General features: G+C 38.2%; 1 protein-coding gene across 1 annotated transcript in view; it reads right to left on the reverse strand.

Annotated features, from left to right (window-relative positions):
- Positions 1-15,025, reverse strand: part of THSD7A (thrombospondin type 1 domain containing 7A) — a 309,567-nt gene that overhangs the window by 112,427 nt on the left and 182,115 nt on the right. The window contains exons 5-6 of the mRNA XM_087821185.1: positions 9,885-10,040; positions 8,090-8,302 (exon numbers count right to left, since the gene is read on the reverse strand). Of these exons, the coding sequence (XP_087677311.1) occupies positions 8,090-8,302; positions 9,885-10,040 (369 nt within the window). The remainder of the gene's footprint in view (positions 1-8,089; positions 8,303-9,884; positions 10,041-15,025) is intronic.

Raw genomic sequence — 15,025 nt, forward strand, 5'->3', positions numbered from 1 at the left:
AAGCAATAAATTAGCGATGAATCAGAAATTTATTGACAATCTGGTATGTAGAGCACAGTGCTAGGAAACAGGTATGCAAAAATAAGCCACGATCCCTACTCCACAGTAACTGAGAGTACAGAGGGGAGAATGGGTAACAGTAAAGTATAAATAACCAAACTCTGTAAAATATACAATGGTGTAATAAAGGACAGAAGAAGCAACTGGTAAAATGGGCAAAATAAAATCAAGGGAGACACTCTGTGATTCCCAAATGGCTTTGAAGTTTATGCAAAAGGCAACAGGAAGCCAGCACAAGATTTTAAGCAGCTAAATGACATGCTGATGAAGACAGGACTATGGTGAGAGACCTGAGATCCCCTCCCCCCCCAAAAAAGGAAACCTGATCCCAGGGTACCAATATCTCTATTCACTAACTGCCTTGGTTCTTCTTAGACAAGTAGTTTAATTATTTTAAACTAGCTCCCCCTTTCCATTGTTGCAACCCCTTACCTGAGCCTCACTTCCATCTCTTCCCTGAATTACAGCAACAGCCTCTTCACGTCTCTACTCCTTTCGTGTTTAGTCTCAACAAAGCAACATGAGCTATTCTTTAAAAATATAAATCAGTTTTGGCCACTTGTCTGCTCAGATCTCCAACAGTTTGTATTGTATGATTTATTTTCCTTTTTCTCTTGAAAAAAAAAAATCTATGATTAAAAGCTAGCATTAAGTTACTTATTTTGAGGTGCACAGGAGAGACCTTATGACAAATGGCTGTGCAAGAAAAGCAGCTCCTCTGAAAGTAACAGCTCAAAGTAAATTTGGGAAAATAACGTGGTCACATCCCAATTTCTATACCTAAGAAGCCTCCTCTCTATGTGAACCAGATGCAGATTATGAGACGGTGAACGTTAAGCCTGATGATATAATTGCATGAGAATTTGGGCGGCTTTGGGTGTTGAAGGATATTTTGCATGTGGAAGAGTAAAATCAACTGTGACCAGAGACTGGACTGCGGTAAATTAAATTCTTTGCTATAATGCTTTGTAATGTCTCTCATCAAGAGATACAGTTTATTTCTAGATTTGTTATATCTGAGTTGTCACTGTGGTTTGCTTTGGACCAACAGAAGGTGGCAGAAGTGACACTGTACAAATTCAAGGACCTGTTTTTGTCTTGTTAAAGCAGTGCCCTGAAAGAAAGCAAGCTATGACCCACCAAGTAAGAAAGTTGGTCTAGCTAACTGGTGGATGAGAGTCCATGTGGAGAAGCACCAACATATCTCAGCCGACAGGCAGCACCAACTGCACAACACGGGAGGGAGGTCACCTTGGACCTTCCAGTCATGGCCCAACTTCCACAAGTGAGCCCAAGGGAAACCCAAACGGGCATTCTCAGGATCATGAAAAATTCTCATTGGTTTTGGGTGCCGCCAGTGAGTTTAGAGGTGGTTTGCTACCCACTAATATTTAAATGACACATGGCCTGAGAGGTAGGAAGGGAATCAGAGGGATGCAGAATCAATGAGGTCATGGGAAGACAGTGTCGGACAGGAGGTAAGATGTAAGCAGAGTCAACAAAAGACAATGGGCTCGGATGATGTAAGGAATGAAATGCATCTGGTTTTCCTTGTTGTTTTGTTCTGTTTTCTTTTTCTTTCTTTTTTTATTGAATGTATTAGGGTGACAATGGTTAATGAAATTATACAAATTTCAAGTATACAGTTCTATAATACATCATCTGTATATTGTGTGTTCACCACCCCAAGGAAAGACTTCTTCCATCACCATTTATCCCCCCTTTACCTTCTTCTACCTTTAATGAATTAAAATTATTAATGTTAATAATTAAACTCCTGCCTAATTTGACTGAAAGATGTGCTTTCTATTCATGCTGGATTTTTTACCGACCCACCTATGAGAAAACTAGCTCCCCTAGGTTGTGTTAAGGCATTTGACCACCTATGATAAAGTACAAGGCTGTTTTCTCTTATATTTGCCATTTGAAGTGGTAGCTAACACTTACTGGGAAATTTATATCATTATCTTATTAAGTGGTAAGTGAATTACTGGTTACTTAACTTTCTTCTGAGGTTTCTGTTAAACCTACACCACTTTACAAAAGAAAACTCTTTATAAAACGCTCTTCTTTGCTGAGGCATTGCCATGCAAAAGAACATTGGCTCAATCCTGAGAGTTTTTTTACAAACCAAAAACACACACAGCAGACAGATGAGGGCATCTGATGCCAGATTTTTTAAGGCCAAAGTAAAATTGTGATTATTACAAACCAACAGTGAAAAATACACTATTGCCTTAAATTAAAAAAAAAAATTCATCTATACAAAAAACTGAATAGAGAATCTCAGTCCAATGATAGGAAACAAACTCCTACCAACAGCGTTAGATGATCCTAATTGTAAAATAAGAGACCTTAGATTTAAGTATAATACCAAACCTAATTATATTCCAAACACATTAAATGGTGGAGAATTCTACAGGAAGGAAACTTAGTTGATTTATTGCTTAAATTATGGAAAAACAACTCAGTTATAGAGCGTATTCTTGCATTTAAAAGATCAGCGTTTCCATGTAATGGCTGTGTAATTGGTGTTAAGAAGCAGATTCCCGTTCCAGAGAGTGATCGTGCTCCTGAAATTGCATTCTCATCTCGCTCTACACATATGAATTGACATTTTCTATTTTGCTTCTTTGTTCCCCCTTCTCTTACTGGTTTCTCCTGGGAGCACATCCTTCATAAACCCTATGCATCCTAATCCTTGACCTGGCCTACACTTCTAGGAGAGCTTATGAGTATCTCAATCAGTCAAAATATTAATCTTACGATAAGCTTCGTATTTCTCTCTTTCTATTCCTAGTGTTTTGCTCCCAATCCTCTAATCCGTATTCTACATGCTTCTGTCTCCCTCTGAACTGTCATTCTTTAATAAATATATATTTCGGCAAATTAATTCAGTGTTTATACAACTTATAAATCAGATACAAATTGTACTACAAGACTTAAAATAGAGCAGTACCTTAGCCTATCTCTTTCCACACTGAGTCCTGTTTCAAGAGGTAAACATTTTTCAATATTTTCTAATTGTCATTTTTTATTATTTTATGAAAAAACATTTTTAAATTATAGTTTACATTCAATGTTATTTTGTATTAGTCAGTATAGTGTCCAGACAATCATATAGTTTACAAAGTATTCCCCGACACCTCCAGCACCCAACTGGCACCATACATAGCTACCACAATACTGTTGACTATATTTCCTACGCTGCACCCCTCATCGTCGTGACTATTTTGTAACCACCAACCTGTACTTCTCAATCCCGTCATCTTTTTCACCCAGTCCCCCAATCCCACTCCCCTCTGACAACCCTCAGTCTTTTCTCTGTACCTATGAATCTGTTTCCACTTTGTTTATTTATACTGTTCTTTAGATTCCAAATAGAAGTGAAATCATGTGATATTTGTCTTTCTCTGACTGACTTATTTCACTTAGCATAATACCCTCTAGGTCCATCCATGCTGCTGCTGCAAATGGTAAGATTTTGTTCTTTTTTATGGCTGAGTAATATTCCTGTGTGTGTGTGTGTGTGTGTGTGTGTGTGTGCACGTGCATAGCACCACTTTTTTAATCAACTCGTCTATTGATGGGCACTTGGGCTGCTTCCATATCTTTGCTGCTGTAAATAATGCTGCAATTAACATAGGGGTGCATATATTCTTTTGAATTAATGTGTTGAGTTTCTTTGGATATACACTGAGAAATGGAATTGTTGGGTAATAAGTCAGTTCCATTTTTAATTTTTTGAGAAATCTAGGTGTTTATTCCTGTATTTGCAAGATATCAAACTGATATGCACCCTTATATTCCTCTCAATATTGAATACATGGGGAAAAGAAGTATGACATAAACTACTTGGGAAAGAAATAGTATTCAAACCTTCCCTTCTCCCTATTCATGTGTGGATACATATCTCACTTCAGAAGGAGCAAACTGGTGGTAAAAATTTCAGAAAGACTAAGCAGTCACATGACAAGCTAGTACTCTGAATATTAAAGATATCTTCCCCCATCTTTCATGGTCAGTTTTTTTGGTACTTCTGATGATATACAGAAATGTTCCAAAAAGAGGTGGAAAAACTTACTTTAAAGGTCTGTCTCAGTATGCATCTCATTATGTTCTTAATCATAGGTTTTCTTCAGCATTACTCAAACCCAGACAATTTGCTTTGGTGCTAGGAGTCTTTGGGTAACAGAGTTGGGTCTTAAGTTCCACCAAAAAAATGCTTTTGTCATTTTAGTACAGTGGTTCCCAGCCTTCACTGCACCACTGCACAGGAGAACCACCCACGAAGCTTCATAAACATGCAGTTTTCTGGGACTTGCCTTCATAGATTGTAATTCACTGGGTCTATAGGCTTAGGAATCTGATTTTATAGCACACTTCTAAGGAGATTCTGATACTGGGGGATCTAGGGCACTCTTTGCAAAAACATCTCAATTTTTTCAAACAGTAAATTGAAAAATATATTTGCATGTAATGATTCAGATGCATATAGCTAAGAATCTTATATCTATTTATATATGACTTATCAACATCTACTATTATTTTAAGTCCTTTTATCTGTACATGAGGAATTAGCAGATGTTCTTAATAAACCAATAATTTTTAACCATGGTGATATGACACGATGGTATGTTACAATCAGGTTTTTGGTGTATATAAAACATCAGTTGTTAATGGCATTTAAAGTAAGTTAGTTACTTTTAAAAATAAGTTAGAGTGATTCGGGGTTATGCATACAATAATGGCATTCCCCTTTATTTGGATTTTGATATGCTCTACCCAATGGAAGAGGAAAGAGCTGAACCAGAGCCGGAGAGATTTCAGAATGCCCTAATACATCCGGAGGGCCCGGTCGGTCGCTGCTCTTACTACTGTACCATTAGTAGCCGTGCAATGATGAATTGTAACAATTTATTTCCATAGAAATGTAATTTTTTTGTTTCATAAAACTCTGTGTCAAGTATAAACGTGCATCCTGTACATGAATGTCCCTGGTTATGTTCACTTTCACTAATGTGGAGAAACGTAAGGAAGGTAGCACAGAAGTTGCAGGCATTTGGAAACTGCTGAGGTTCACTGCTTTACAAAGCAGTACCCAAGACAAAATCACAAGCTGTGGCTCTAAAATTCACAGAGAAGGTGTCAGTACTCTGATAGCTGAAATAGAGCACATGGTAATCAAACCTGGATGGCATCATCTACTTATTCTTTCAGCAAAAGGAAGGAAAACATAAAAACAATATTTGCCTTACGGTCTCCTTAAGTAATGAATAAGACAACAGATTTTCTTTTTCCCACTTTCAGCCTAATAGTCTTGCTTTGTTTCGTTTCGTCTCCAACCAACTAATTTGGAAACAAAATATTCTTGCCTCACCAAATTTACACCTTTAACTAAACCACAGGCAAATTTCACAAAAACTGAAGTAGGGAAGGCTGGGTTTTCTCACGGATCCAACATCCCCTGGATCCAGTGCCCGCCTCACCATGGTTGCCACCGCACCCTTGGAGTAGTCCCCATATTTGCGCTCAGAGATCAAAATTGCTTTTCTGACCAGCTTTAAATTATGAGTAATATTTTTTCTATTACACATGAAATGTCTCTGAGTTCTCTTTCTTGCATTTCTGTTATACTTCTCAGTCTGTCGGAGAGCTTACATAGAACTCCTCCTGGGTGCTCTCCCAGCCCTTCCCCAATCCTACTCCTCACAAGACAAATGGAGAAGTGAAAAAAAATAAAATAAACCAGCACCAGCAAATCTTAATGATCTCTGAAAGCCCAGACAAAGAATATTTCAGGAAAAAACAAAAAGAAACATTAAATGTTTTAAGGTCATTAACGAGATTATAAATTTATGAGGAATGTGGGAGGGAAAAAAAGTCTCTTCATTATTTTCTATATTCATAGACTAATTCTTCATTGTCCTAGTTGAGCTTTAACTTAATTATAAAACAAAATCCATAGCCACAGCCAGGCCTAGAGGTAGAGCCTGTACAACTAATCAACTTTAATTCCCTGGGTTCAGTTTAATTACCAAACAACACTTGGTGCAGCTGCTAAACACTGACTAGGTGACCAACCACATGGTAACAATACTAGAGTAGTATTTACAGGTCTCCAGCATTTGCTCTGATACTTACCAGCTCCATTATGGTTCAACTATATATAAATGTGAACAACCTCTAGGATATACCACAATAGATAATTTTCTTGATTTTTCACATCCCTGTAGTTGAGCCAGTTAACATATTGAGCTGCGCTACAACTAATTAATGTCAGAAAGGAAAACTTAATGATGAAAGAGATGTCCTGATAGAGGACAATAATGACAAATTGAATATCCACAGCGTACATCTTACCATTTTTAATTTGTTCTGTCTGTGAGACAGACAAAGCGAACCCAGCTTGCGTACACTGTGAGTTACCCACTCGCCTTTCAGGTCATCACACACACTCCTTTTCCATATCACCAGGCATAGCTAACTCGTCTTTTTGCTTGTTCTTTCACGTTCCACAAGACAATTGAGGAGATGAATATTTGTGTTACAAAATATTTTACCTGACAAAATTAGAATTAGTCACTGATATTTTTAAAATAGCCAGTTCCTCTAGTATATTTAATTTGCACAAATATTCAGGAAGATCACCACAAGTACGCGAGATCTGATTTTTTTCATCTGATAATATTTGGGCACAAGTTCCATGCGCAATTCATTTTCCATCTCAGCATTAAAAAAAAATTAGCTCACCCAAATACACCAAGTACGTGGGATCCCAGTTCCTCCCTAGCTCTACAGGAGGGTACAAAAACTTATTTGAATTGAGGGGAAAAAATTGAGAAGTGGTATCAGTAAGGGAGTTGCCAATGATGCTAAAATAAATATGACCCTTAATTATTTTTACAGAAACTCAGAAGGAAACAGAGAGGGTGCCACTGAATCCAGATGAGGACTTGAAGTGGGTGGGGAAGGGCGACAGGACGCGTTTCTTTTGCTCTCTTTTTCCTGTATGTCAGTCTCCTTCTCTTCTTAGTGTTTAGGGCAGATCTGGGTAAAAGCTAACAAGAGGATGTATCACAGCTAATTAAATCTACAGAGGAAAAAACAATACATCACATTCACTGTAAACTATCGGAGTGATGATCCCTCCTTCACCTTCCAACCTCAGGTGCTGCTTTGGATTTTTCCTGGTGCTGTCCTGCGTGACTACCTTGGACTCTGGACAAAGACGACACTGCACGTTTCAAAGGTGAAAGGCTAATTTCTCAGCACTGAGAGCGTCTGTCATTCTCTTACCCCAGAGAGTAGCTTTCCCTACTGAGCAGTGACTGCCTCGCAGGAGGAAGCAGTTCTGCACGCCGGAGGAAAATGGGATCGAAGGAATTATGATGGTTACCAGCTGTCCCAGAGCCCCTGAGAGGGCGCCACAATGCTTCTGCAGATGCTGCAAACAGCATAAACTGTCAGACCAGGGGTCCCTGGGGCTTGGTGCTCCAGCTGCTCTGTTGTGCAGAGTCATAGGATTCAAGAGTGAGAAGGAGCCACAAAGATGATCTTAGCCAAGGGTTTTAAACTATGTCTGGGGAAGTTCTCTGTTTCTTAAGCATGACTCAAAGATTGCTGAAGAGTAAGGGGTTCTCCCTAAAACAGTAGCAGCACTCTTGGAAAAAGTGTAAAAGTCTTATGTCAGGGCTAACAAGACAGGATATTTTATCAAACAAAACTCAGTTATAAAAGTCTAAGGTAATTCCTGTGGTTCAGGAAAAGAACCTTGGAAAATCACCATCCCAGTGACTCTATGTCATTCCTAGAGGGGAGGCCCCTAGAGCTCAGAAGGTTGATTCAGGAACTGTAGGGTGAGATAGGTCGGGTGGGGGGGGGAATGACTAGGGAAAGAAGGAAGCAGCAGCTATTTCTGTGTAAATGGAGCCAATTATGATGAGAAGACGAAAGAGATTTTAACACAGGGTAAAGCACAGGGTTAAGCAGACATTCACAAAAGCAGGGTAGATAATGTCTGTCTCACCGTCACTGTTGATGCAGACGACCTCTTGAACTTGAGTGCCCGGCCCACACTCCTTTCCATTGTCTGGTTCGCAGTCTCCAAGCCTCACCGCTTTCCACTCATAGCAGGAAGGCTCCTCGCAGGGAATGGCTTCCAGTAAGTGAGGGCAGTTCCCAGTGGCCCCAGAGCCTCCAGTGGGCTCATTGGTAATGCGTCGCTTCCTCAGTTTGAAACCTGATTTATTGGGGAAGGAAAACATTTATTGTTACCATCGAGGTTGTGCATTGTAGACCGCCAAATAAAACCCTGAGCGAAAGGTGGATGAGGTCAGTAGGTAGAAGTCATATCTGCTTTAATCACTGGTACATCCCCAAACTCTAGCCTAATGTGAGCTCATTAATATTTTATTAAATGCATAAATGAATGAATAAACAGAATGGCCAAAGAGGAACTTTTGGTGTTAGCTTACTATAGTAAAAACAAGGCAAGACATGCTGTGCACCTCCCATCACACCCTCAGGGCTGGAGGTAGAGGGAGGGGGGTGAAGAGAGAGAGATCTATATTGATTTTGCTTGACTTGGAAAGTCCATAGTTATAAAATATTCAAATAAACAATGAAATCTCAAGCTATTCAGAAATATTCATGACCAGGCAAAAGTGCTATTACTTTTAATTCTTCAACACTATCACACGATTCAATCTGAAAAGGAACCTCTGATTTGTTGGACAGTCCCAGAGAAACCATCTCTTTGAGACTTAGCTGATTTTAGACTCCCTGGAAATTTGAATTAGGGATATAAACCATCTGGGCTCTAATGAGGAGTATTCGAAGTCCTGCTCTGTGCCTTAATAGCACCTAAGTGCTGCCCTTCCTGACAATGTGTAACAAAATTAAGTCTGTTCATTGCTATGTGAACATATGAGAATCACTAGGACACTGTCCTTCGAAAGAATATGGGAAAATTATTTCAATTACTATATCATGTTAAAATTACCCCACCAGGCCTAACACATAACAAACCACTGCATTTATTCTACTCCTCTTAGGTATATCATTTGCATCATAAAGACAATAGCGTTTTTTGTTTTTCTCTTCAAAGTAATGAGTTCTGTTTATTGGGCACTAGTGATGGGTCAGGCACTGAATTAAGAGCTTTATGTTTATTATCTCATTGAAACTTTAGAGAAAACTCGGGAGGCAGATATTATTATATCCCTCTTGCAGATAAAGGGACAAAGATTTAGCTGAGCTAATTAACTTATCTAAACACTGTAAGACTGAGTAGGTTTTCCAATCCAGGTCAGTCTGATACCACAGCTTATTGCAACCACTGTGCTAAATTGCCTTAGACATTCTCCATCTGTTGTCTAAATTAACAAGTATCTTGCCTACTTTCGTCAGTTTTGTTTTTTTAAAATATTTTATTGATTTCAGAGAGAGGGAGGGAGAGGGAGAGAGAGAGAGAAACATCAATGATGAGAAAGTCATTGATCGGCTGTCTCCTGCACGCCCCCGACTGGGGATCGAGCCCGCAACTCGGGCATGTGCCCTGACCGGGAATCAAACCATGATCTCCCGGATCCTAGGTCGATGCTCAACCGCTGAGCCATGCCGGCTGGGCTTACTTTCTTCAGTTTTAATCTTCTGGTACCATCGCCAGAGTAGGTTTATTCATCTTTTGCAAGCAATACTCTTTAGCCATACTGGAAAGTATCACAAATGAATAATTACAAATACAGAGTAGCATTTTTAAATAATTCATGGTTTGACTCAACTGATGGGAGGTTCAAACGTGTCATGTTAATATTACACACCTTTTTTGCCTTGCTGGTCGTTACAGTTTTCATAAGTACAGGGTCCCCAAGCTGACCAAGGTGAAACCTCGCATTCGATTGGGCAGGGGATGTGGCACAGCTGTGTGGTATTCGGAACAGAGCCAGTGCATAATTTCAAATCCACTGGTTTGGAGGCTGTTTGGAGAGAGAGAGAGATTCCTTAAGAATTAAACAAATTGTTATGGCCAACAGTTCTGCAGAGAAGAAAAATGCTTAAAGAAGTGCCACCAAGACATTATTCCAATGCTTCTCAGTTACATCCTGAAAATAAAAAGCAGGATGGATGGTGTAGTGGACGGGAACTGGGTTAGAAGTCCTGAAGATTGATCACCAGCTTTACCACTATTTAGTCATGCAATTGATGATGTGGAGTCTAACTTTCCTAGGCAGTAACATAATCCTTAAGGTCAATTTTATCTAAAATTCTGTAGTTAGAGTCTAAGAAAGTGGTATTTACTTTAGAGAACTGAACACAACTGGAGGGAGGCTACAGCTTTACTATACATGGAAAAGCATAGATTGTGGCTTCTGGTGGAGCGGTCTCCCTTTCCTTCTGGTCCCAGAGACCTAACTGGTGGATATAAGGAAGAAAGAGCTCATGACACCAAATGGGGTATCTCTCTCTTGACCTCAGCTACAAAACTTACCAGATTCTTTCCAGAACTTTTACTGAAAACATCATCTGCACATGGTGATGTAAATCTCAGAATTGCTAAGGAGACTAATTTATAATTGTCCATGTGTGTTCGTAAGTTGCCCAATAAACAATGGATAAGTACTGCTTGCCCCTGCCTCTCTTCTACGCTGATGTGTGCAGTTGGCTGTTATGTCTAGCACATGGCCTTGACAGTTAACACAAATGACTAAGTGAGAAAGACATCTGGAGCTATATATCCAACACAAAAGGGTCAAGTTCAGCTGTCTATTGTGTGCTATATAGCTATAGTTACTTCTGTTGTAAAAATTTAAGAAGTAAATGTCTTGGACACACTTCCTTTAATAAAAGCTAGTTCCTGTTTCCATCTGATCATTTGTAATGCCCATTCCTGTAGCACAAAGGACTGAAATAAAAGACGTCTTACATAATTCTCCTCTTTATGTATAAAGAGCTATCCAATTCTGATTGCATGGGATTGCATCTAGAAGCTCACAGAGACATTGAAATAGTTTAAGCTATAACGTCCTAAATAAAAGTGCTAAATACATCTGCTTGTGGTTTAAACTTTAAGGCAAACTGTGATACTAGTGCATCATTCAGCTTCCTGCACACACACACACACACACACACACACACACACACACACACAGTTCTGAAAAGTGTTCTACAGATATTATTTTTCCTTTTTTCTCCTAGAAGTGCTTAACTTATCTCCCTCCTCTCCTACCCTGTCCCCACACACACATTGCAGTGAAAATCAATGACTTGGCACCCCTGATTTGCTTAGGATGGAGAACCAGGAGCATTCTTAAGTTTATCAGAATTGTTGCTAATGTGCATCATCATAACATCAACCAAAGCCAAAAATGATTAATTTTATTGCTTTCCAACAGCGAAAGTACTTGGCATGCTAATGACAGAAAATACAGAAATACATGCCTCACTTCTCTGACTACAAAACACAGTTTGACACCAATAATACACATTTCACATAAAATAAGTGGTTTTTAATATCCTACAGACATAAGAGTCTTGTGATGGCTAATTTTTTGTGTTAACTTGACTGGGCTAAGGGATGCCCGATAGCTGGTAAAACATTGTGTCTGGGGGCATCTATGAGGGAAGTGATTATAGCATTAGAATTTGCAGACTAAGTAGAAAAGATCACTGTCACCAATGGGGCCTGGTATGGTCCTATCCATTAAAAGCCCAGGAGAACAAAAGGTGCAGGACCAGTGAATTATCTGTCTCTTCTGGAGCTGGGGTACCCATCTTCTCCTGCCCTTGGACATCAAAGTTCCCGGTTCTAGGAAACCGGGAATTACAACAGTGGCCCTTGTCCCATAATCATGTGAGCCAATTCCTGTAATAAAGCTCTGCCTATTTATCTATATATCCTATTGGTTCTGTTTCTCTGGAGAACCTTGACTAGTAAGTCTATAGTGTGTAGAAAACTCCTATACCGGCAAATTAACATAAATAATTCCTTCACTTGTGGAATCCTTTAGGTTATCACAGCCATTTTCAACCTTTTTCATCTCACTGCACACACAAACTAATTACTAAAATTCTGCAGCACACCAAAAAATACATTTTTTGCCGATCTGATTTATTCACACATGGCTATTGTTGTGTTGGCTGTTGTCATTTTTTAATTTGACAATCTAAGGGAAAAGAGGTCAGTGGCCCTACTAAATAGTCAGGTATTGCATATTTTAAAAATTCTTGCAGCGCACCAGTGTGTGTCTTGGGTTAAAACTCGCTGGATTATCATTTAAATTAGAATTGTGTGTATAATGACCTGAAATGACTCCTTTTTTTGTTTTAATTGACTAAAAGTAATTTTAAACATTATATTGTAGAGGGGAGTCTACTGTGGATGCAAATTGTGAAGACTGCTAGAGCTTGAAGAAATTTATTTTCTATATAAGGCTGAAAACTTTAGGGGGGAAACGAAGTTTTTATCAAGGAAACAGGTGTTTCTAATTCCTGGCTATTTTCATTATGAGCATAATGTTAGCTTTCCGTGTATTTAGGTTGAATCAATAGAATAATCAGTCACAGAAATCTTCTTGAGCTATTAAGAGAGAAATGTGTTGAATAAAGGCTTGAGGAAGTATTGCTTAAAGCAAAATACCCTTGGGATCTTCTCAGCTGCTAAGCTAACCAAGTCAACACTGAGATAACATACTTCTTGAAAAATAACCTCAGTTTTATAGGTGTCTTTATAGAGTATATATGAAGTTATTTCATCAATTAAAGAAACACAGGGAGAGAGTACATATTTGTGTATGATTCGTTCCTTTGGTGATTTTCATTATAGGTTTTTCTTGAAAATAGGGTACATATTGATTAATGTAAATCACAGATACTAGCTGAGCTCCTCAAAACCTATAAGTCAATTACATTTTTTCAATTGCCTAAGGGTTGTTTGGAATAAGTGTGATTATGTGAATGAGGTAAAGGACAGACCTTGGAAACCTTACTGTGTTCCAGTTTAATTCGTGGGATAAAATTCCCATAGTTCTATGTTACATAACATAGTGTTTACTGCTGATCACATATTCTCAAAAAATGAGATCTGAATTTTCTAGAATGGCCTACTCATTATTCTTGTAAAATTGTACTAAAGATATTGTTTATCCAGAAATATGTTAGATTTTTTAAAAGCCTTATTGTTGATCTCTTAAAAATAAAGGAGAAATTTTATTGTTCTCATATGACTTAAAGGGTATTCAATTATATTTACTATGCATGCTTCATGAGATTACAAAAGAATGTGTGAACTTTTCTGCAATTGACAAAACAAACAAAAAAATGAGACGTGCATTTTTGCAGGTCTAAAATATTTTTTTATTTTTCTGTTTGGAGCATTGAAAATGGGAAAAAGAATCATTATATGAAGCAAATTTAAGACTTTTGTTTACAGCAATGTGGCCAATGAGACATTCTGAAAATACATCCACTGATATACCTCTAATGTATTATTTTAAAACTGGAACATTTTGTTTTGACATAATTGTAGATTCACATGAAATTGTAACTTCACAGAGATTCTATATACCCTTAATGCAGTTTCTCACAATTATAAGATCTTAAAAATATATGTCACAATATCATAACCAGAATACTGACGTCATCTAATGGTTTATATGGTATATAATGTGCAGGAGTTTTTCAAGTAGGAGAATTAGGAAATATTATATCTCTGCTATCTTCCTGAAAGCAGAAGTCTATGTTTTTTTGGTGTTTTTTCTGTTTTTGTTATTTTAAGGCTGCAAAACTACTCTCTCTGACACTATAGTATACTACTGTATAGATATGCTATATAATGTATACTACAGTATGTGATATTTTCCAAAGATGATGTCCGTTCTCATCTTTTTAAAAAATATTTTATTGATTGATTTTAGAGAGAGGAAGAGAGAGAGGAATACTGACCTGCTGTTCCACTTATTTATACATTCATTGGTTGATTCTTGTATGAGCTCTGACCGGGGACTGAACCCACAACCTTGGTGTACTGGGACAATGCTCTAACCAACTGAGTTACCTGGGTAGGGTGTGTATGTTCATTTTTAAATGAAAACTTTTAATTATATAACTGGAATCATAAAAAAGGAAAATCCTCAAAGGCTTCCCCACATTCACAGCCTGAATTCAGCTATGGAAGTGGAGTCCTAAAGCTGGCTTCTTCCTGGGGCATTACCAATCTGCAGGTCACAAAACCCTGTTTTAATGGCCTGGTGGGTGAACTGCATATACAGAATTCTTTAATTATCAGGGGCAAAGGAAGGCATTTTTCAAACAGAAAATGAGAACTTAACTATGAAAGACTATTTGACCTCTGATTACCCTTCACCAGCCTACATATTATGTAGTCTTGTATCTTCTCATTTAGTATTCATTTGGGTCTGGACCTTAACATTTTAAAGTAACCCCTTTCTATAAATAGGGTAAGGATGTATAACTTCTGAACCACGGGAAACAATGTGATTAACAGCAAAACCAGTGCAATAAACTCAAAAGAAGGGAGGAAAGGAGGCACAAAGAACCAGAAAAAGTGGAACAAAGAGAATAAAAGAAGAAGGAAGAAACAAATGCAAAACACAAACTTGAACCACTAATGCCCAAGACTAATTTAACCACTAAAAGCCAGAGATGATCAGACTGAGTTAAAAAATATAACTGAAATTGGCATTTTAAATCCACTAGTCTGTCAACAGGTTAAGAGTTTGACAATATCAAGTACTGGAGAAGATGTCAGGTAGCCAGAACAGTTAAACACTACTGGTGGAAATAACAGAAAAGGGAATGGATATTAAACTATGGGTGTGAGTACTATGCAGTGCTGTACAGAGATGGAAATAAATGGACCTGAGCACAATCATCAATACAGTGAAACCCACAAATACATCAGCGTTAGGAACGTCAGAGACAAATATACACTGAAGTATACCAT

Source organism: Miniopterus natalensis, chromosome 10 (assembly GCF_054644295.1).
Source record: "Miniopterus natalensis isolate mMinNat1 chromosome 10, mMinNat1.hap1, whole genome shotgun sequence".
In the NCBI taxonomy this organism is placed as follows: Eukaryota; Metazoa; Chordata; class Mammalia; order Chiroptera; family Miniopteridae; genus Miniopterus; species Miniopterus natalensis.